This window comes from Theropithecus gelada, chromosome 1 (assembly GCF_003255815.1).
Source record: "Theropithecus gelada isolate Dixy chromosome 1, Tgel_1.0, whole genome shotgun sequence".
Taxonomy (NCBI): domain Eukaryota; kingdom Metazoa; phylum Chordata; class Mammalia; order Primates; family Cercopithecidae; genus Theropithecus; species Theropithecus gelada.
The window spans coordinates 97,896,000-97,921,340 of NC_037668.1; the positions used below are offsets into that span (position 1 = coordinate 97,896,000).

A 25,341-nucleotide genomic window follows, 5' to 3' on the forward strand; every position below is an offset into this window, starting at 1 on the left:
GATTAGTTTTAAGACAGGACTTTTTAAATTTACAATATTTTTGTCCTCAAGTATATTTTTTTCTCTGATTTAACAAAATATTTCTAAGTATTTTACATTAGTGCTCCAAACTCACAAGATACTAATGAATTAAAAAGCTGAAAAATTCTTATTTGAATTAAAATTAATCTTAAGGGAAAAGAAGACATAACAATAGCTGCTATGCATAAATATATCTCACTACTTATGGGCATAGATAAGGTGTTTTTATATCTAGAAGAAAGTGAGAATTTGGTATTTTACCTTCCCCTAATGCTCTCCACACTCCCTGGTTAGCTGAGAACAGTAATTTGAATTGTGGAAGTTTAAAATTCTTGGGTTTTCTACATGTTTATTTGTCATTATGAAGTTATAGTCGTGTATCGATATTGCTCATTACACTCAAAGATGGGGTATAGAATGAAGATTTAGCACGCTAGATTAGGTGTGAGAAAACCAGGAACCTTTGGAAGAAGACATGATAGAACTTGAGAAATTGAGGAGATGATCACTTGGGGTACAGTAGAAAGTGAGGAGGAAAGTGGTGGGAAGAGCAGGATTTATAGGACCCGACAGTGAATTAATGTGGCTAGGGATGCACACACACACAAAATCTTAATTAGTCAGTGACATAGTTTCCTCTTAAAACTCTTAGAGAGTTCACCACTTAGAACAATTACATGCATATATGTCATATTTGTGTGAATCATACTGCTCATTAATGGCTTATCATAATTCAGTCTGGTGTTCTAATGACTTATATCTCATCTCTCCAACTAGATTATAAACTCCCACAGGGTACCAGCGACATTTTGTCTTTCTTTGGAACCTCCACAGTTCATTGCACAGTGCCAGGCATATAAACAACATGCAAAAAAAAAAAAAAGGATGAATAAATGGACTCACTTACGTTAGAAAAAAAATTTTTAATGCTTAACTCAGAGATACATATGGTTTATTTCTCCCAGTGCCCCACAGTGAACTGAATTCTAGAGTCACATTTTTGAATCTGAGCCAAATAAACATACTGCCACTTCGGTTAACCATTGTTTAAATGTTTACTTTCCTTGTCCTGTATTATTATATCTCTCAGGATTCTTTTGTTCATCCAGCTAATGAAATGAGGATTGGGGAACTTCACCCTTCATTAGCTGAGACCCCTCTGTACCCACCCAAACTTGTTCTGCTAGGGAAGGACAAAAAAGGTAACATTGTGAACCCAATGTGGAAAATATGCTACAAATGCATGTGCATGATGAATCGCCAGTTGTAAATTATGATACACCATAGTCTATAGAAATGTTTTACAAATATGCATTTCTAACCTTAATCGGTATGGTTTCCATTTTTCATACTTGCTTTTCCGTGTAATTGTCAGTGTCATAGCATTATAACATTTTCCCCTTTAAATTTCAGAATCAACTGATGAGTCTGAAGTTGACAAAACTCACTGTCTGAATAACAGTGTTTCCTCAGGCACTTACTCAGACTACTCGCCTTCCCAGGCTTCCTCAGGATCCTCTAATACCCGGGTTAAAGTGGGGTCCTTGCAGACAACAGCTAAAGATGCAGTACATAATTCTTTGTGGGGTAACAGGTGTGTTTAGAATTCCCTCCTTTTGTTCCCAAACGTTTATTTTCAGCAACTTTTTAAAAAATAGAATCTTCTTAATTTTGGAATTGTATTCAGCACACAAGTGGCACAGAAGACAGAAGGGGCAGGTAAGCAAATGTTGTTCACCTGGGACTGCCAAGAACAGATGAATCCATCTTACAGGGAGAGGCCATTGGTTAAGGAAGACATGGTAGGAGTTAACAGGATGAGATGGTAGAACAAAAAATTTTTAAAATAAAAAAAAAATGTTAGCCCACTGATACTTATTGATGAGACATGGATGTTTTACCATACAAAATGGCATAATGAATTAAAATAAAATGCCAGTAAAACACTTATGTGTTTGGTCCAGAGTAAGTGTTCAATAAATTTTCATTGCTATCATCATCATCATAATTTTATCACCACCTGGAAAAGTTAGGATGTATTTTAAAGTACTTAATCTTTCCAAAATGCCTCCTCCTCTATATTACTCTAACTTTACAGATGAAAAAACAAAAACCACACACAGAGCACAATAAAGTGACTCAATAAGGCAGTGTTTTCCAGTTCTAATTCCATTTTGTAACTTGTTGCTATGTTTTATACTACAAATAGCAAATTAAAATTGTTATATGATATAGGTAGTCAATAACTTTTACTCATATTTTACTGAAAATATTGCCACTATTAGCAACGTCTTCTTTAGTAATTCATGAGTAACTTTTCCTATTCATTGATGCTCATAATAAAAATCTTAACTCTTTCAGTCTGTAAATTCATTATCTGCATTATTTCAGTATCTGCTAGAAATAACATGGTCAATGATATAAACATGTCAGGGATCTAAAGTCATAATATAATTTACATTCTACAAAAACGTACCTGAATATGCTCTCTATATAGTAGCATTTAGTGTCTTCAAAACCTGACCTTCAAGTAAAAGTTATCCGAAGACAATTTAGATTCATTACATACACCAAGCATTTGTAAGAAAGGTACTCTCAGCCAATAGTTCGAAATGTACCAAATCAGAATCTCCAGGAATGGATATCAGGAATCATGATTCTAATTAGACCCAACTCTTCGTCCTTTTCAATTTCTTCTTCCCATTGTGTTCACAGGATTGCACCATCTTTCCCACAGCCTCTTGATTCAAAGCCATTACTCAGCCAGCGGGAGGCTGTTCCCCCAGGCAGTATACCACAGCGTCCTGACCGGCTGCCCATGAGTGATACTTTCACTGACAACTGGACTGATGGCTCACATTATGACAACACAGGGTTTGTTGCTGAGGAAACCGCAGCTGAGAATGCCAACAGTAATCCTCTCTTAAGTTCGAAATCTAGAAGCACATCTTCGCATGGACGCAGGCCTTTGATCAGGCAAGACAGGATTGTTGGTGTTCCCCTGGAACTTGAGCAGTCTACACACAGACACACACCAGAAACAGAAGTGCCTCCTTCCAATCCTTGGCAGAATTGGACCAGAACCCCTAGTCCATTTGAAGACAGGACCGCTTTTCCTTCCAAATTAGAGACAACCCCTACTACCAGCCCATTGCCTGAAAGGAAAGAACATATAAAGGAATCTACTGAAATACCTAGTCCTTTTTCTCCAGGCGTACCATGGGAGTATCATGATTCCAATCCCAACAGGAGTCTTAGTAATGTCTTTTCTCAAATCCACTGCCGCCCAGACTCTTCTAAAGGTGTTATTTCAATTAGCAAAAGCACAGAGAGGCTTTCCCCTCTAATGAAAGATATCAAGTCTAATAAATTCAAAAAGTCACAGAGTATCGATGAGATTGACATTGGTACATATAAGGTGTATAATATACCATTAGAAAACTATGCTTCTGGGAGTGATCACTTAGGAAGCCACGAACGACCAGATAAGACGCTGGGACCAGAGCATGGTATGTCCAGTATGTCTCGAAGCCAGTCAGTCCCGATGCTGGATGACGAGATGCTCACCTACGGAAGTAGTAAAGGGCCACAACAACAAAAAGCTTCTATGACAAAAAAAGTCTATCAGTTTGACCAAAGCTTCAATCCTCAAGGATCAGTAGAAGTGAAAGCCGAAAAGAGGATACCACCCCCTTTTCAACACAATCCCGAGTACATGCAACAGGCCAGCAAAAACATCGCCAAGGATTTGATTAGTCCTAGAGCTTACAGAGGATACCCACCAATGGAGCAAATGTTTTCATTTTCTCAGCCATCTGTGAATGAGGATGCTGTGGTGAATGCCCAGTTCGCAAGTCAAGGGGCCAGGGCAGGCTTCCTGAGAAGGGCCGACTCCCTGGTGAGCGCCACAGAAATGGCCATGTTTAGAAGGGTCAATGAGCCTCACGAGCTGCCCCCAACTGATAGGTATGGCAGACCTCCATATAGGGGAGGGCTGGATCGCCAAAGCAGCGTTACAGTGACTGAGTCCCAGTTCCTGAAAAGGAATGGCAGGTATGAAGATGAACACCCTTCATATCAAGAAGTGAAAGCTCAGGCGGGAAGTTTTCCGGTTAAAAACCTTACCCAAAGGAGGCCATTGTCTGCGAGAAGCTACAGTACAGAGAGTTATGGTGCCTCCCAAACCAGGCCAGTTTCAGCTAGGCCTACTATGGCAGCTCTTTTGGAAAAAATACCATCTGACTATAACTTGGGTAACTATGGTGACAAGCCATCAGATAACAGTGATTTAAAGACGAGGCCTACTCCTGTGAAGGGAGAGGAGAGCTGTGGTAAAATGCCTGCAGACTGGAGACAACAGCTGCTTAGACATATAGAAGCTAGACGGTTAGACAGGGTATGTCTGGCATTTCTCTGTAAGAATATCCCTCCTGCCTTTAGTGTTACTTTTTTGGCATTTCTAAGCACATGTAGTGAAGCATGAACTACATGAATGAATTAGATGATCAGTATTTTATTTATCTTTATATTGTGGGGGAAATGGATCATAGTAGTTTTTCATGGTTGTGGCTAAATGCTCTCTGAGAGTTCATAACCTGCAGGTGAATTATTCATCAAATCTAACCCAAATGTTGTTAGTAAGAAAGAATTTGACTCCATTAGAGGGGATGGTGCTTCAACTGTTTTCTAGTCATTAAGGCAAAATGCCTGTCCTAGGACACAGAACTGTTCTCTAGTGACCTAAAGAGTATGATTTTTATTGAACCTATAAAAAGTGGATATTTCCCCCGTTTCTGAATGGACTCACTTATATTAAAGTCAGGCGTAATTTGTTTATGAAATTTGCACATAGTTAGTGCTATGGGACTACTAGTTATTATTTCTAACGAGCAATAATTTTCCCAGCAAGAAACAGAAAAATAAGCAGGGATTAAATGCCCTCCTACACATTATTTTATTTAATAAAAATCCTGCCATTTAGAATTTTGGTTTTTATATAGAAAGAAATGTTTAAACTCAAATTATACTACAGACAACAAAAATAGATGGTGTCTTTATGAAGACAACAAACGTACAAATTAGTATGTGTATTGCAGCAAAAAAGAAAATTCTAGTTCAGTTAAAAATTGGGTCACAATAGGTGAGGCATGGTGGTTCACGCCTGTAATCCCAGCACTTTGGGAGGCCAAGGCAGGCGGATCACGAGGTCAGGAGTTCAAGACCAGCCTGACCAAACATGGTGAAACCCCATCTCTACTTAAAATACAAAAAAAGAAAAACTGGCCAGGCGTGGTGGTGCACGCCTGTAATCCCAGCTACTTGGGAGGCTGAGACAGGAGAATTGCTTGAACCCAGGAGGTGGAGGTCGCAGTGAGCCAAGATCACGCCACTGCCCTCCAGCCTGAGTGACAGTGTGAGACTCCATCTTGGAAAAAAAAAATGAGTCCACATATACAAGGATCAGGGACAGTGGAAAGAAAAAAAAATCATATGATGCCTAGAATTACATTTTGTTGCCTGTTCAAATCTCTCTAAGAGAAACCTGGTACTCATTTTCTAGAACTATTTTCAATTGACCATCATCATTCAGTGTACTTTGTGGCTTTTAGTGTAGAGGGCTTGATGTGCTCTGCATTGACATTAGAATCTTAAAGATCCTTTTTGTGAAAATGGGGCTTTTTGTTCTCATTTTCTAGGGCTGAATTCTCAGTGCAAATTGGGGATCTGGGTAATAATATACTATTGCATTGTCTCACTCAATAGTTTTATTATTTTATTTGGTGTCCTGCTAAAAGCACAGGTCACTGCATTTATTATGTATTTCTTTAATACTGAATTTTATGTTTACAGGTTTACTCTTTTCAAATAATTATATTGCTTGTAGGTCGTGTCTACATGACAAGAAAACAATTTTTTTTAGGGAAAGAGTGAACTAATAAATGTGGGTGTGGGTGTTAGTTTCTCAATGTGGAAATTGGTTCTGCCTTGCAAAATATTTCATCAGAATGTCTGTTTCAAATAGGTTTGCTCAGTCCCATTGAAGGGAGCCTCATCAAAGCCTCATGACTGGCTGTCAGTGGGAGACACCTGGTCGGTTGTCACCATGCCTTACCTCAAGTATACCCTCCATGTAGACAGATAACTTGGAGGGCGAAAATATTTGGGGCCAAATAATACAGTACAGTTTGGGAACTCTGGCCTCGTGTAGACACGACCATACATAACAGGGTAAGATGAACTAGTCAAGAAAGGTTGTAAGAAGCTTTTTGGAGCATATGTACAATGACTAGTAATTTGAGGCAACAGAGGAATGAGTGGAAACAACTAATGAAAAGGAAAAGATAAAATTCTAAGCATTTGGTTCCATCACTTAGTTACTGGTATCCCAGATCAATGGTTCCTCTCCTTTGACCCCAGCTACTGAAAAGTAGGTGACTCTAGATGAAGCAAGAATTTTAAGCAGGAATATAGGGTTAGGGGAGAGAGATTTGAATCAGCCAATGTTTGAAGGTCCCTTCCTATCCCAGATAACAAAAAGCGAACTCATGTATTTTTCATTGCTATGACACTTCCCTTCTTAATTGATCTTCATATAACCTCTGTTTGTGTACAGTTCCCTAGGTGTCTTTCATTTTTCAAAGCAATTTCAATGTACATTCAATAGCTTCTCATTTAATTCCAAGAAATTAAATTACCTTAGAGTATTGCTTGGGGTCATCAGATCCTAGAAGCTCTTTCTTTTGTTTTCTCCAAGTCGCATTTCTTTCTTTCAGCTGAGTTACTGAGCTATTCAGGCTATATCTTTCATAAAACTTCCCAGCTACTCAACAAGGTGAATTCGGGGTACTGAAGCACAGACTTATTATGTGAAACCAGTTTCGACATAGCTGTGCTACTTAACATTCTGTCCAAAGGCAGACTGCACCAGAGAAATAATGTGCTTCTTTCCCTGTGAAATTTAATTGAGTCATTTGAACCCTGAAAATCAAATAGTTACACAAGAAATTATGAGATTTCTGTCCATTCCACATAAAAGACAATTGCCTAGAGACTTGGACGTTGGATAAGCTTAACAGTTCAACATAATGTTGGTGAAAGATCTAAGTGTTGACCTTGAAGAGGCAGCTCCAAGAACTACCCTAGATAAAAGATGCTTGTTTCCTCTTTTAGTTTAACCACAAGGCCCATGCTTTCACTGCAGAGCCACACTATGACAGAGAATTTAAAATATGAACCCATATGTCTGAGACTGCTTCTGTTCTATAGAAGCTGAGAGAGCACTAGACTGGAGGAATTTTAAACCTTAGGGAATTTTCCAAGTGCTAGATTGAGATGTTCAGTGTCTTTTTCAGTTTTGGCATGGTGACAATGGAAAATCTCTATATGAAATAATAATGGATCCATAACAAATATGATTGGTAGACAAGCACACCATCAGGAGTATAATAATCTTTCAGCTTCAGTCAATGAAACTTTGATGCTAAAACTCATTACTTTGATAATATTGCCCTCAGAATAGAATAGCTGCCTGCTGTTAATGTTCAGTAATATTTGGCTTAGAAAAAGTGTGCTAAGTTAACTTTTTTTTCCAAAATGAGAAATTTTTTTTCCAAAATGAGAAAATTACTTAAAGGGGCCAAATGCTGTCAATGATTACATTTCCATTGTAGACTGAAGAAGGAGATTGTACAGGTGGAAACAATTTGATGAGAGGGTATCTAAAATTTTACATTTAAATTTTAAATAAAGTTTTATAGGAAAAAAATTATCTAGCAGTCACTTAAATGCAAATGCCACCAGAGTGTTCTGTAGGTATTTGAATATATTAGATAATTCGCATTAATAAATCAATAAATTATAATTGCTTTAATATTACTATGAAATTTCTTTAGTTTAAAATATAATTTTTAAGAAACAAAAAATAGAATATTTGGATCCACATAAAATGTATTTGATTGATTTAACTGAATTAATAAGTAAGTTCAATCAAGCCTATGGTCAGCTCAAATGACATTTACCAGCTGTTTTTTCTGAGTTGCTGTAATTATGCCTACAGACTGAGCAATAAAGGAGACTGATTTTGGCTTTAACATTGCAATGCATTAGCTTAAGACAGAATTAGAAACTAATACTTGTCTTTCACAAGTGATGATCTCACAATGTGAAAGAGAACAAAGATCTGCAGCTGGTAAAATTTAAGATCTCACTGTTTAAATGGCTAGATTACCACAGATGAATAATACTTGTCCAAAGTCACTACTATCACGATGTATAAGAGACAGAATTTATGACATTGAGTTAGCAGCAGATGTAAAACAGAATGTATCTTCTTTGCTTTTTGTCTTTTCTGTAGTTTTGGATGGTACTCATTATGTGCATAACTAACACTGTTTACTGTATGCTTCTGTCTGATCAAGTGCATGTTTTTTTAAAAAGTTACTGTTTGCCTGCCTAAAGTTAAATGTTATAAATTTAAACCTGTTCATGTAATTTATCAGTTTGTTGAGCATGTGTTCACACCCTGTCACATGATTATTTCCTCTACTCAGAATGCTGCTTACAAACACAATACAGTTAACCTTGGCATGCTGCCCTATGGAGGTATTTCAGCAATGCATGCAGGCAGAAGCATGACTTTAAACTTGCAGACTAAGTCTAAATTTGATCATCAAGAACTACCTCTTCAGAAAGTAAGTATGGACTGCCCTACATGTGTCAGCATACCAAAGCCAATTAATGTTGTTTGTTCACTTAATGTGTTTAGGCTGTACATACAACCCTGCTTACTATAGGCTCCTATGAGTCCAAAAAGCACAAGGGCAAATAATGTAGAGCCTGAACTCTTAGCCGCTAAATGAGTATTTGTAGCTGGACTGATTATCAGGTTCCTGCTTTTTGGATTGAGCTTTGCTTTTTGGATTGAGCAGGTACATGGCTTTTTGTGTTGCTTCAAGGTTCATTTTTCTTATTATTCATTTCCTTTTTTCCTCCTTTGTTTTTCTTTATTTTGTGTTTTTATATATATATGTTTTTTACTTTTTTGGAGATAATCCTATCGTCTCCTGGTGATGCATTCTGAGAACAGAGCTCAAAATTATTATTGGATTTCAATTGATTCTTTTGGAAAAGACATAAAATCCTAAATTAGGAGGAGAATTAAGTAGCTGGTACTTATAAGTGCTTCTTCAGCCCATTTTTTTGCGGGAAATATAACCCAAAAGAAAAATATGAGAAACAAGTTTGTGGCTTAGGAAACTAGGTTAGTGGAAAAGTAGCAAGTTTGCATGGTATTAGATGAAAATGTAGGAACACTGAAAGGGAATATACTGAAAGAGGAAACATTTCCATTGTTAAAGGAACATTTCTGTTTGTTTAATTCAGCCAAAACTGAGAATGCACATTTTACTTGTAGATCAATTAATGCCTTCTGTCTTAGTTACATTTTAGTGGAAACCAATGAGTCATTTTCACAGTATGTCATTATGCCTATATATTTATATAGTCATTAGCTTAGTAAGTTTTTATGAAAAAAGCAATGCAAAGTAGGGATAACAGAGTGACAGTAACTTCTAAACACTTCTCTCTTAATAAAATGAATGAACATTATGACTCACCCCATCAAAATGAGGGTCATAAGACCTCAAATTCCTGTTTTATTGTTAATCTAGTTTTTTAATAACATTCCCAAACTGTGGATAGTTTGGTTCATACTGTGAGTAGAATAACAAAATCAAGAAGACATTTATAGCCACAGCTTTTTTATCACTCACCATAACTTAAAAAAAAAAAAAAACACTAAATTGAAAACTTTTGAATGCTGTTTTTGCTGTGCCTGGTCTATACTGCAGGACCAGTGGAGTGCTAGTAACAAATCAAGGACAAGGCCTTGATTTGTGGTATCTGCCAATGTCAGCAATATAAATACTCTCCCTATGGCTAATTTCAAGGTACCAACTTAATGTCACTGAACTTAGAATTGGGAAGATTCACGTGCAGTTGGCTCTCATGAGCCAGTACAAATTGGCTCCAACACACCATCAGCATGACTATTTTTACTTCATTTCCTACTTTAATGGAACCTATTTTTCATGTCCTCTCAGAGGCCCAAGACTCTCATCCTCTTCCCTAACAAAACCAGTTTTCAAAAAGACCTTGAAACTTAATGGCATTAAGGAATAGATAAGATATCACAATTTTAAATAGGGACCTTTCTTATAGGGCTTGCCAATTAAATAGAAATCAAACCTTGTATTAGTCTGCTGTCACACTGCTAATGAAGGCATACCCAAGACTGGGTAATTTACAAAGGAAAGAGGTTTAATTGACTTACAGTTTCACATGGCTAGGGAGGCCTCACTATCATGGTGGAAAGCGAAGGAGGAGCAAAGTCACATCTTACATGGCAGCAGGCAAGAGAGCTTGTACAGGGGAACTCCCATTTATAAAACCATCAGATCTCATGAGACTTCTTCACTACCACCAGAACAGTATGGAGGAAACTGCCCCCATGATTCAGTTGTCTCCACCTGGTCCCACCCTTGACACATATGGATTATTACAATTCAAGGTGATAGTTGGGTGGGAATACAGCCAAACCATATCAAACATTTAAACTAAAAAAATGGAATTTCAAAATTCAGTGAACAAACTAAAGAGATCTTAGTATGATGGAAGCTATTGCCTGAACCCCCCTGAAGTTATATCATATGAAGATGCCCCTATTTTGCTAAATTTTTGACCATATTTACTTATCAATCTGTATGACAATATAGATACATACAGTGTCTGAAAAATGGCAATACACTTGAAACAGTGTTTCCTAACATCTAAATTACTCTCCAGATATAAATTGGGTATCACTGTATTAGCATATTAATTTTCTGATGTCATTTGGGATACCCTAGAGAATGGACTCATGGGAGCTCTAAGAAGAAATAATGCAGAATTATATTTGGGGACTTTCAGTAATCCTCAGTTGAGCACATAGGTGACCAAAACGAATTTTCTTTGGAAGCCACATTAATTGCAAATCAAGAATCATTAAAGTATTAAAAGACTCCACCTCAAAATAAATTATCATCAATATTTTATTATCTGCACCAAAAAAAGAAGAAAAATAGAGAAGGCAAGGGAGGAAAAAGATACATAGGCAGGGCGAGTAATGCATTACTCCAAAAGATTTTATGATCCAAAACTTACCACTTTAAATCCTATAAACTTCAAGAATTTAGGCATCTGGGACAACTTTCCCACCCTGTCACCAATGCAGGAACCTTATCAGGCACTGGATAGTTAATGGGCTGCAATAATAGCTCTGGGCTCTGCTTCCTCCCATGAATTCCAGTCTAAGCCTCTGTCCCTTCGCTTTTGTACCCTCATACGTCTCTTGTACAGAGCTTTCATTTGAAAATTTGTTAGGTTTTTCTGCCACACTCTAGAATCAGCCTCTCTTTAAAATGCAGTCTCTCCAATTATTCCTCCTGGACTCCACTGACCATTGCTAACAGGTCCCATGATTGAGGTTCAATCTCCCTGAACCCTTCTCCCCAGGAGAGGAGATAGGCAAAAATTACTTAACTTTGATTTAGAAATGCATAAAAATCTGTTATAACATGTTTGTCTTTCTACTTAAGATAATAAAAATTACCGTCTCAGATCCTTAAGACTTCTTTGCAGCCCCTAAATACTCATTAACCATAAGAATTTCACTAAAATGTAGGGTAAGACCAATTTATAAACAAACATTTTCATTAAATAAAATTGACATAACTATTTCTTCTCCTGTGGAAATTCTGGAGCTGTCTCTTTTATTCATAAAATTCTTGTACGATAATACTGACTATCTCTAGTTAGATGCTGTGACAAATGACTTTGGGGTGTCCTAGAAAGAATGAAGGAAGTTTCCTAAGGAATCTAAATTAGTGTTTTCACCTGTTGGAAGTTAAGCACTGGAAATGGAGTTGTAGTATCCATTGTGCAGGTGCTGCTCTCCGAAGGAAACATGTATCCCCACCCTGTTTGCCAAGGCTTGCCTCTTGCAACTAGGAGAAAGAATAAACTTTTTTATATTTCCTGTCCTGCACCAAGGCAATCTTTAAACAAATTTGTAATAAACTAATCAAAGGATATAATTATTTATGAATGAAGCTTGAAGAACTCTGCACTTGATAAACTATTTACATTGTGAATATTTATATGAACAAAAAGGGAACCCTCTTCAAGATTTTGCAATGTATTTTAAATATTTTCCATTTTTTCATATTTATTACATGTCAGATCAAGTATGGTACATTTTTCATGGATTACAAGCTACATATAGGCTGTCTAAACTATAAAGAGTAAATTACGTCTTCTATAATTTTATAGAACTCTTTAAGATATTAAGAAAATGCCAACAAATATAACAAAATTTGTTTAATAAATTTAATTTCCTTAATATATTCATTTATTTAGATACTTATGCTAATTTCCCAGAAAATTCAGTAATACTTAGGAATCAGAACATTTAGAACATATAAATCTTTTATTAAATTACAGAATTATTAGTATTCTATTTATTTTTATTCATTCATTCAGTCATTCATTTATTCATTTATCATTTATTTACTGCCTTTCCAAAAAGCATATAAGGCAACTTTCTATGATGTTATTAATGGTTCCATGTGCTTCTTTGGATGTATTTTATTTGTAATTAAGCTTAGCTATTGCCTTGAAATTTTATGTTATCGTAGAGAAATACAAATTGTAAAATGTCAGTTCAAACTACCATTTTTAATATTAAAATTAATGGTAGAATGGATACATAGTTCCACTGGGAGAAAAATAAAGACAAGGATTTATTGAGAATCTACTGTGTACCTGGTGCTATGAGGTACTTTAACTATATTTTGTCTTGCAACCCATAAAACCCTTAAAGGGCATATTTATCTCGATTGTGTAGATGAGGAAACTGAGGCTCATGTGTCACACAAAATAACTCACCTGTATTGTCACTGTTTCACTGTTGTAACTCCTGCACTTAGCATAGTAGTAGGTAGAATTTAAATCTGCTTCTGCCTGGTGCCTACATACATACTCTTTCTACTCTATGATGATGCCTTCTCAAATGTTTGTAAAACCTAACATTTTCATAGAACATGACTCATAGATTAAAAACCTCTTACCTATGCATTATTACCTCACATAACCTTCAAAACAATCTAGAGAAGTAGATATTATAGGATGGAGAAAAGAATACACAAGTAGAATATATTGACTAATCCAAAACATATCATGACCCCAATCATGCCCTGTGTGCTACAGGTTAGTGCTTTCTTAGTTAACTGAGCTTAATGAATGCTAGTAATTACCTTGTGCTCTTTCAGATCCACTTACATTTCCTGAGCACTCAGTATCACCAAGAATTATTTTCGGTAGCAATGAAAAGCTAAAGGTTATGGACCCAAGAAAATAACTTATTAATCATCCAGGCTACTGTAGCCCTAGACACAAGCAGGGCTGGGGAGGAAATCCTTGGCCTTTCCTACTTCCGTGTCCACAAGTGGCCAGCTGCTAATATAAATAGTGTGGTCTCTTCTATAATGGAGACATTGATAATTTTCTCTTGTTCATTTTTTAATTTCTACCACCATAACAGTATACCATAGCACCCACTGTTTACTGGCTTATTGAATTAGGCATTAATATAAATCAATTATAATTTCAGGTGAGGGAAGGCTAAAATAATATAAATATATGTAATAAATTATCTTATCATAGAATTTTGCCTGGAAGAAATTAGCCTCACTATCTGTTTTACTAAAGTTGATTGAAATTACTTAGTTGATACTCGTCTCACTAGATTTTGAGTTAGAGAAATTTAGATAGCAATATTAGCACCTAAACTATTTTTAAATGTCTACTGTCCTTTCTTTCTGTATATATGCAAATGACTCAGTATCAGATAGTACCAACATTTGGTATGCATTTATTCACCCTAGTGCCAAGGCTTATTGGCTTATTTAATGCCATTTTTTTCTGCTGAAAGCAAAGCAAGATTTATGCTGCACCTCAGGGCAGCTCATGCCTATAATTTCTATTGATTCTGCTGCATTTATTATTGGCTACCTGTCCCTCAAGAAAGATTCACTTACCTTTCTAATTATGAAAAAAGCTTTCAGCCTATAAATCCAAATAAATTCTTATAGACAGTGACTAAATTTACCAAAATAATAATTTAGTACTCATGTGGAATTTCGTTATAATGGAATTCTGGTTTAAAAATTACTTGGGCATTATATTACCACCTTGAGATTGAAGCCCATGATATCACTATCATTTAGATCCAAGCTTGGCATATTTTTACCTTTGTAATACCTATTTCTTCCAAAAGATATTATGAAAGTGAATAATGTAACAATAATTTCACTGGAAAAACTTTGGGGATGATTGTTTTTAACAATTTTTACTGCAGATGTTTTGAATCTGTGGTAGTGTCCTTTATGAACTATGTGCCAATTACTTAGCAAAAGAAATTCTTGTATTCTTAAGGGATATGTCCTGAGACCTTTAAAAATTGCCAAATTCTAGTACGACTCTCATATAATTGTAATAATAAGTATAATTTCACAAGCATACTGTACACCCATCAGTTACCAAAGCTGGTGTACCACCTAAGCTTATTTAACTCAGTTATGTGACTACTGCACACACATATATATGTTTATACACATATATATACATAAGAACACATGCACATGCTCATACAAATGTGCAGACATATATAGATATAGAGAAAGAGGCATACATATGCATGCACATTTATGTCTCAGCAAAATTAGAAATTACTTGATCAAGTAGACACTTGGTGATCATTCATAGCAGTCAAAATTATAAATGTTAAATCCACAAATACCCACACTCATCTCTGGGCATAGCATCTGTTCAGCAAGACTTCTACTCAGAATTATTGCATGTCTTATCAAATACAATTTCTGGTTTTTCACAAAATCACACCAGCTATTTTCTGTATTATTTTGAAATATTTAAAGATGTACAGAATTTAGAAGCTAAGGAAATAGTGCATTGTGATGATTTTCCATGTTATTATCTTTAGTTATATATGATAAGGAAAATAAAACTCATTCTTACTCCTTAAAATATCCAAAGAAAATACAAAGAATGTGGTACAAAAAATAATTGAATTAATAGCTGAACCTCAGTTCAATTATTTTCTCTGGAATAATAAATTTCAACAGTGATAGCTTCATTTTTTTATCATTTTTTCAGTAGCTTTTTTAACCTTTAATAGAATTTTAACTGCTAAGCTACTGAATTTATATACAATAGCTATACTCCTTTGGGAAAGAATGTGCACATACTGCATAATTCTCTTTTTGGTCTGCACCACCACCACCACCACCACCACCACCACCACCACCAAATGTCAATAAATTGTTTTTAATGGTTTTTCTATTTCTGCAGACTTAAGTCATCCCTAAGATGTCTCATGTAAGAAAAACAAAAAGGCCAGAGCATTCTTAAAAGGAAGTTGCTTTCAGGAAGTTCCTTTAATTTGTTACCTAGTGGAAAGTTCTTTTTAATGTGTCTGCATGTTTGTGTTCCTTTTGGCCCCTGTAATAAAGACTTGGTGTGATTTTTAATTCTAATTTTAAAAAGAAATAGATTAATTTATAAACTAGTGAAGCACCTACACCATTATGTTAGAATTTTGACTAAAAGGATTTCACATTTTTTAACACCAAAAAGAATTCTGTAATTCTGTTTCTCTGTAACAGTGACTAGGAGCCATGTCTGGGCAGTCAAAGCAAGTGTGGTGGAGGAAACACAGATAGAGATGGAGAGGATATGGAGAAAAAGGAAACCTATGTTAAATTCTGGCCACTTCTTAAAAATCTACATTGCACAGACCTGGCCAAATGAACATATTAATTATCCCACTTCACTAGCAAACAAACTAAGTCAGAAAAGACAAATACTAAAAATTCAAAAAGAAAACACTGGCCAGTAATGCTTAACCTGAATAACTATGTTTTAAATCTTAATTTTAATTTTTATTTACCATATTTTCTTTTTTTTTTTTTTTTTTTTTTTTTTTTTTTGAGACGGAGTCTCGCTCTGTCGCCCAGGCTGGAGTGCAGTGGCGCAATCTCGGCTCACTGCAAGCTCCGACTCCCGGGTTCACGCCATTCTCCTGCCTCAGCCTCCCGAGTAGCTGGGACTACAGGCGCCCGCCACTGCGCCCAGCTAATTTTTTCTATTTTTTAGTAGAGACGGGGTTTCAGCATGGTCTCGATCTCCTGACCTTGTGATCCGCCCGCCTCGGCCTCCCAAAGTGCTGGGATTACAGGCGTGAGCCACCGCGCCCGGCCCATATTTTCATATCTAGAAAAAAATGTGTATGGGCACATGCAAACATATTAATCTGGAAAAGGTAAAACTAGAAAAGCAATGCTGGAAAACAGATAGTCATTGAATAGCTACCTGCTTATTTTGAAGTAACACATACTTTAAACGTGTTGTCTAGATTGAATTTTTCAAATAAACACACATCAATTCATTCCTAACTCAGGAGCTCAAATTCAGTCCCTTTTTTCTCTTTTTTTTCATACTTTTTGATAGGATTATGAAAAAAGAATTCACATAACCAAAGAACAAGAAGAAAACTGAGTTAATTTTCATTTAATCCATTAGATACTAGGAAGACTTCATCTAATGTCATAATAAATCCTATTTTAGATTTTTTCCAAGCAATGCTTTTAAAAAAATACGTGTGGTCAGAATGCAGGTAAGGAGGTTCTGTCGTTGTTTTTCAGAGGAGAACAAACTAAGACCACTAAATGTAACCAGATGAAGCTTAGCAAACAGCCCATTTGTAACATGTTATGATGAGAATAGCCCAGTTCTCCCTTTCTAGGGTAGGAGGACAATTCCTTACACAAAGTATAGTTGCACACTCTCTAGCTGAGCTTTATCAGTAGGGATCCTTTAGAACATGTGCAGAAAATGGCATAGGAAACACTGGAGTATCATAGCTCAACCACAGAAGATTCTCTCAGGAAACCAAGCAGTACTTGTGTACCCTACACACTAGGGAAGGAAGGAACCTTTATGAAAATACATGTAAATATACCATTATACTCCCTCCACTGGAGGCTTTCTCATGGTATATGATTGCTTGCTATTACTCAGGTTAGAATATGAAATCACCCAAAATAAAGACGGGCAGGTATTAGTATTTGTTAAAAATAATAAGCAAGAAATCAGCCAAAATGAAATATTTATGAAGAGTTTAAACTTTAATATATATCATTTATGTAAATAAATAAATTTGGTAATCAAAACAGTCATGATTTACTTACACTACGATTCTAATAGCACATTTTTAATAGCATATTTTTGATGCCTCCCCAAAGCTATTTGTTGATAATGCCATAGTATCATAAATCTTGCACTATGCCAGTGTTAGCACTATTTGGGTTTAGTGCAGGGCATATTCTCCCAGAATTAATACAACCTTATAAAATTTATTTTAGGTTATGACTTGGAATATTAGAACTTACATTCTATGTATTATATGGTTTCAATTTCTATTCTAGATGGTGAGATTATACTAAAATTAAGCAAGTTTTAAGTGCTGTGGTTTTTAACAACTGTAACAATTGGTTAATTTTATTCTGATTATTTTTATTCAGGTACTGTAAATAATCTAAATTTTTCCTTAAAATTCAGTGAACAACTCTAAGATGATTATTTAATTGCATTTTTAATTGCTTCCAAAAAGCTTTCAATTTACAGTTCTTACCCAGTAAATAGTATATAATATTTCCAGTTCAGGATGTATGTTTTTCTGCAATTAAACAAATTTAATTTTACCATGATCATTAGGGACTCTTTTCAGAAAACTATGGTAAACTTCTACTACATCACTAAAGAATGCCATACCATTTTTGCAATAGACCCCGTCCCAGCAAAGCAACATTTTAGACAATGGACAAGAAGATGTATCTCCTAGTGGCCAATGGAATCCTTATCCACTTGGGAGGCGGGATGTACCTCCAGACACCATTACTAAAAAGGTAACCAATTTTTAATTAATGATACAAACCATGAAGCTTGCACAATCTACTACAATATATAATCAATATTTTGTGTCTTATCATCATTTCTAAGTTTGTGATAACTTTAAGGTAAATAATATCCTACTACAGGAGTTTGGTTGACTGTAAGTACACTGAAAAGAATGGAAAATGAACGCTGCCAGCTGTTCAAAGTTGGTAATAAATGTTTATAAACAACGTCCTGCAACCTTTCTACAGATACTCTTTCCTCTTACCACTCACCTTTGAAGTGCACATATAGAATGATATGTGATATACTTCTGACTCTCTTGGCTTTAACAGTGTGTTGTAACCAGTTTGCATAAAAGAAAATTTGATTCACTATTTCTAAAGTTATGACAATTGATTCAGGAAATATTTAGTGAACAACTATATGTACAACTATGTGTGGAGTACTTGCTAGATATTGAGGAAACAAAAATGAAAAAGATACAGTTTCTTACCTCAAGAGCCTTTTTATCTAGTAAGGTGTGCTGAGTGATAAGGAGGTAATTATAATATTACATAACAGATTACCACAGCAGGAGTAAAAAGAAAGCCACAACTTGGGATAAGATACTTGCTACATATATGAGAGAAGAGAGAATTTGTATTCTAAAATATATTTTTTAAAGCTCTTACAAATCAGTAATGAAGACATACAACACAGTTTTTTTAAACTGGCAAAATACAAGGGGAATCAGGTGGGTAAATAAATACTAAAACAAAACTGAACCTTTTTATCAATCAGGGAAATGCAAAAGAGATGCCATTTATGTTTACTAGACTGGCAAAAATTAAGAAACCTGAAAAATACAAGTTGTTTGTAGGTATAAGAGCAGTGGAAACTCTTTTAGACTTCTTATGGGAATATGAAACACCATCACCTTGGTTACAAATTTTCCTGCAAAGCTGAATGTGCACATACCCTACATTCTATCAATTCTCCTCTTAAGGTATTAAAGTAGAAAAATTATCATACATGTCATTCAGGGTATATGAAATGTTTCCAATACCAGAAAACTGGAAAAAAACAAATGTTTACCACCAGGAGAGTATGTAAATAAATTATGTTAATCACACAAAGGAATATTTCAAAGCAATGAAAATTAGTAAACTATAATTACAATAATGTGTGTTAACTTTAGAAACATAATTTGAATGGAAAAATGTTTCAGGAGATGGCATAAATATGTAATACCATATTTACAAATCCCAAAACAAGCAAAACTCAAAATATATTATTTAGGCATAAGTACATAAGAAACCTATTATTATAAGTAAATGGTAAATATAATATTTAGAACTGTGGTTATCTCTAAAGGTAAGGTAGGGGATGGAATCAGGGAGAAAGTGGATATTATCGTTGGAACTATTCTAATTCTAAAATTGAATTATGGTTCTTTACACTCTACTTTTTAAGCTCATGAGTGTTCATTTTATAATTGTGCTTTGTAACCTACATATGTATTACATACTTACATTCTTTATAACCTAAGTGATTTTTCCCTTGATGACTACTTCAGTGCTTTCAAAAAATGCATTAAATATCAAATTTTATTTTATCCAAAATATTTGGTAATGCCACTGATTTACAGGCATTTATTTTATGCATGTTATTAATTTGGCTATTGGGTAATATTCAGCATCATAGGTAAACATAATATGATGTGGTTAATGCTAAGAAGATGGGATACAGGGCTATGACACCACCTGGAAAGGGTACCTGTTTAGTGAGGAAACTAAGAGCAGTGGTGTCAAATAAGGCTAGAGGGATATGCAGGAGCCAGATGATGCTGGGATTTATCCTGTGGGAAATGAGAATGGGAATATAAAGTGTTTTAAACAGAGAAAGGACATGATCAAATTTTTATTTAAAGAGCCCTCTGACAGCTTTTCAGAGAATGAATTAGCGAGGAGAAAGACTGGAGCCAATAAAACTAGTTAAGATTCTATAGTAATTCAGGTGAAAGTAAATGGAAACAATGGGTGATGGAAAGAAATGCTGTATTAGTCCATTCTCACATTGCTATAAAGAACTACCTGAGACTGGATAATTTATACAGAAAAGAGATTTAATTGACTCACAGTTCCTCAGGCTGTATAGGAGGCATAGCTAGGAAGGCCTCAGGAAACTCACAATCATAGTGGAAGGCAAAGGGGAAGCAAGCATGTCTTCACATGATTGTAGGACAGAAAGTGAGAAGGGGGAAGTGCTATATACCTTTAAACAAACAGATCTCATAAGAACTCCATCACAAGAAGAGCAAGAGGAAAGTCCACTCCCATGATATAAACACCACCCACCAGGTCCCTCCTTCAACACATAGGGATTACAATTCGACATGACATTTGGGTGGGGACACAGAGCCAAACCATAACAAATTCATAGATCCAATATCATGATAAATGTTAGAGCCAAAACAATCTTGTGATTGGACATAGGGCATAGAAATAGATAAAAGTTCCAAGGTTGATACCCAAGCTTCTAATTTGGTCAGGGGAGTGATGATGTTCCATTCACTAAGATGGGAAATACAGAAAGAGTAATAGGTGGAAGTGGAGGAAGAGAGAAGAGTTTAGGTTTTCACATGTTGATTTGAGGTAGTTTTAAGGCATCCAAGTGGAAATGTTCAGTGGATGTTTGGATATATTTATCCTAAGTTCAGTAGAGAAATCTTAGCTGGAGATACAAATTTAGGAATAATCAGAATATGTGTTATTGAGCCATGAATGAGGCAGAAGGATGACACAGAACTCCATGGAACACCAACATTTAAGAGATGTACAGTACATAGGAAAAATAGGCAGAAAAGAAATAATCAAAGATTGGATCAATACAGTGATTTTACTGCAAGCTGTAGAAAATTCAAGGGAGACATTGTTGAACTTCAAGGAAACACTTCACTAAACATGAGAAGTAGTTGAGGTTTACACTGTGCCTCAACTTTAGTACTTTGTTCTCCCTTATTAAATACTTAGGGATTTATTTTCCCATTCCGCTCTGCCACCACACTGTTGGCTCTATCCTAAAATTGGTTTCTCTCATAATTATAAGATTACTACCAATGACGATTGGTAATACAAGCTTCCTCTTTCAAATCCAGCAAGAGAGAGAAGCAAGCTTCCAGTAGCTGTCTCTTATGTGCAAAACCTTCCTTCCCTGAGTCTTTCAACAAGCCTCATCTTACATCTCACTGACCCAAAATAGCTAAGGACTTCCCATCCTAGAAAAAGAAATGGAGTTTTATGATTGGCTTTGGCTGATCAGTTGGAGTAGAGTAGATGGGGCTCTCAATTTCAATGACCGCTAAGAAACATGTAAAAGGAAAAACAAGGGAAAGTGGCACCTTGGAAACAGTGAGGGAAAAAATGTTTTTAGGAGGGAATGATCAACTGTCAAATGATGCACAAAAACGTCAAGCAAGATAAGTATGACTAAAGGCTCCTTGGATTTAGCAACAAGGAGGTTATTGGTGATATCAGCAAAAGCAGTTTGCTTAAATGATGGGATGGAATCCATAGGAATCTACATTAAAGGGTAAGTAAAGAAACCTATAAAATTCAAGAAAGAAGTAATGTACTAAATGTACTGTGTCTTCTTCCTACTATTATGATAAGCAGGTTCTGATTATCCCATATTATAGCAATTTTGCCTAAAATCTGAGATTCCTGAACCTATAAATAGATATGTCCACCTATCACCTCTCAGAGTAGAGAAAATAAGGACCACTTTAAATATTCAAATTTAGTTTATTATACATATTATATATTAGTTGAATAGTCAAGTTAATATTCAGTGAGAATCAACCTAAGGAAAGAAAAATGGTCATGGGAGTATTAGCCTGGGCTGCAAAATTTGCTGAAATAGATGCGATAATTGTACTATTAGTTATTGGGTTTCTATTTGACTCTACAATGACATTTTTAAAAGTTAATATTATTTTTGCAGTTGTTATGGAGTGAGTACTTAGGCTAGACATAATGGGAATGGAAAGATAGAAAGTGAACTATAAATTGAATGGGGAATCAAAGGAGAATAAGTGGTAAAGAATTCTTAGCCGGTGTCTGATTTGAGACTATTTCTCCAAGCCTCTGTAGATTTTTTTTTTTAATCTTGTTTCTCCAACTAAGCCATTAGAAAACACAGTAATACTGTAGGGATTTGGGGGGAAATTATGGAAAGTCTTTGACTGAACTTGTGGCTCTCTGTTGTGGCTATCATAGATTTTTGGTTACTCATGGCCATGCCAGCCAGCACTTCAAGCGCTACAGAGAACAAACATGGGTATCTTCCAAGCTGTGGATCCAAAACTTAGACACATAAAGTAATTGGACAAGAAGTGTTTATTTCTCAGAATTTTGCTTCTGTCCTATGCACCTGAGAGTGACAAAGTGATGGAAAAATGCCAAGAGTGTTAAATGCTGTCTTTTTTTTTTTTAATGGAGTAAAATTAGGTGGTAGATGTTATTCCTTTCTTGCTATGCAGTCCCAGAGTCACTATATATATATATATATTTTTTTTTTGCATAATCTTGCTCTGTCGCCTACCCTGGAGTGCAGTGGCACGATCTCGGCTCACTTCAGCCTCCCCGTCCTGGGTTCAAGTGATTATCATGCCTCACCCTCCCAAGTAGCTGGGATTGCAGGCATTCACCACCATGCCCGGCTAATTTTTGTATTTTTAGTAGAGACAGAATTTTGCCATGTTGGCCAGCCTAGTCTCAAACTCCTGACCTCAAGTGATCTGCCTGCCTTAGCTTCCCAAAGTGCTGGGATTACAGGCGAAAGCCACCATGTCCGGCCCAAAATCTCAAATTTTGATGTCTGTTAGTGTAAAAAGTTTAGGATTCACTGCTAGAAGAACATTTTATAGCTATGTAAATCCCCCACCCAAAATTCCAGGCAGTATTATATGAATACTTTAAGAACTGCTGTTTAAAAATTTTGCAATTGCTGAAAACAACCATGGTTTCAGAAGGAGAGTTTGTATTTTAGGGTCCTATTACATCTCTTCTGTTACTCCTACAGTCTATCAGATTATGCCACAGTCACTATAGTCACAATATTTGGTTCCATATATTAAATTTTTACATAAGGCAGTGTGTTAAATGCTTTAACATATTTCTTTATCTAACTTTCACAGCAACTATATGAAGTAAGCACTATTATTTTGTTAAAGAAGAAACTCATACTCAGAGATTAGGTTATTTGCCAAGCTCACATGGATAACTTATCATTTTATATTTCCCTCCAATATGTAACAGAAAATAATATGAAAGTGATATTATAAAAGATAAATGCAAAAACATGTTATTTTAAATTCAGATATTGCACTCTGATTTGGTCAAATCCTCTATAGGGATGACAAGGCTGTTTTGCCCTAATTCTAAAATGATACTCTTTTAAAAGAATTAGGAGTCTTAAACACGTTGATTATCTGTAAAATGTAAAATTAAAGGATAATATCTGCAAGGGTATGTTAGAATGATGGAGCAGAAAAACATTGCAGCTAAAAGGCTACAGTGACATATTAAAACCATTGAAACCAAACATTTCCCTTCTAGAATGGATAACCAAGAAACTATAAAATCCTAGCATTTTAAAATCTGAAAATTCTTTAGTAACAAAAGACTAGGCATTCAAAGGTCTCCTTTAGCATCAGTGACTCTTTCCACCCTGAGTGTCTGTTCCCTCCCTGAGTGTTCTAGGTTAAGTGCATGACTTGGCAGTTGGAGTAATAAAGATGGCTAACAAGGGTCAGTATCAGGATGGACTCAGAGGAAGAGGAAAGCTTTAAAAATTTGCTGATTAGTCTTGGCTCACAAACTTACCTCTTATGCTGAACTTGCCTGTGATTTTCTCACATCTACAATATCAATTCAGATATGAAGCACTTCAGGATTGCCAGGATTGTCATCTCTGGGACATATCTAGGAATTTATCAGAAGAAGAAGAAACTAGAAGAAAGTGTGTGTGTGTGTGTGTGTGTGTGTGTGGTCATTTTCATGTTCTTATTATTCTTCCTTTACCCCACCCCACCCCCAAATTGTAATTTTTGCTTTTTCTAAAATACTTTTTTTAAGATTTTTTAATTAAGCTTATCAGGAGGAATATTCATTTCTTATTTTAATTGTGTCATTTGTCATGTTTTTTAATGTAATACATTTCAATGTTTCTTTCTATAAAAAATTAGAAAGGTAAGATCTAAAATACCTTTTGAAAATCATAAATTGTTTTTCTGTCAACCATGTGGCCAAATCATCATTTGTGCTTTAAAATAACTGGATCAAATTTCTTTTTTTTTTTTTTTAATTTAAGTTCTAGGGTACATGTGCACAACATGCAGGTTTGTTACATATGTATACATGTGCCATGTTGGTGTGCTGCACCCATTAACTCGACATTTACATTAGGTATATCTCCTAATGCTATCCCTCCCCCTTCTCCTCTCCCAACAATAGGCCCCGGTGTGTGATGTTCCCCTTCCCATGTCCAAGTGATCTCACTGTTCAATTCCCACCTATGAGTGAGAACATGCGGTGTTTGGTTTTTTGTCCTTGCGATAGTTTGCTGAGAATGATGGTTTCCAACTGCATCCATGTCCCTACAAAGGACATTTTATGGCTGCATAGTATTCCATGGTGTATATGTGCCACATTTTCTTAATCCAGTCTGTCACTGATGGACATTTGGGTTGATTCCAAGTCTTTGCTGTTATGAATAGTGCCGCAATAAACATACGTGTGCATGTCTTTATAGCAGCATGATTTATAATCCTTTGGGTGTATCCCCAGTAATGGGATGGCTGGGTCATATGGTATTTCTAGTTCTATATCCTTGAGGAATCGCCACACTGTTTTCCACAATGGTTGAACTAGTTTACAATCCCACCAACAGTGTAAAAGTGTTCCTATTTCTCCACATCCTCTCCAGCACCTGTTGTTTCCTGACTTTTTAATGACTGCCATTCCAACTGGTGTGAGATGGTATCTCATTGTAGTTTTGATTTGCATTTCTCTGATGGCGAGTGATGATGAGCATTTTTTCATGTGTCTGTTGGCTGTATGAATGTGTCTTCTTTTGAGAAGTATCTGTTCATATCCTTTGCCCACTTTTTGATGGGGTTGTTTGTTTTTTTTCTTGTAAATTTGTTTGAGTTCTTTGTAGGTTCTGGATATTAGCCCTTTGTCAGATGAGTAGATTGCAAAAATTTTCTCC

General features: G+C 35.6%; 1 protein-coding gene across 3 annotated transcripts in view; it reads left to right on the forward strand.

The window, feature by feature from the left end:
• LRRC7 (leucine rich repeat containing 7) overlaps positions 1 to 25,341 on the forward strand; it is a 556,840-nt gene that overhangs the window by 465,095 nt on the left and 66,404 nt on the right. For 2 of the 3 annotated variants that reach the window (XM_025391937.1, XM_025391946.1), the window contains 4 exons: positions 1,112 to 1,223; positions 1,435 to 1,615; positions 2,737 to 4,417; positions 17,979 to 18,098. In XM_025391937.1, the coding sequence (XP_025247722.1) occupies positions 1,112 to 1,223; positions 1,435 to 1,615; positions 2,737 to 4,417; positions 17,979 to 18,098 (2,094 nt within the window). Of the gene's footprint in view, positions 1 to 1,111; positions 1,224 to 1,434; positions 1,616 to 2,736; positions 4,418 to 8,570; positions 8,712 to 17,978; positions 18,099 to 25,341 lie in introns of all 3 variants that reach the window. The other variant, XM_025391929.1, reaches the window with a different exon arrangement.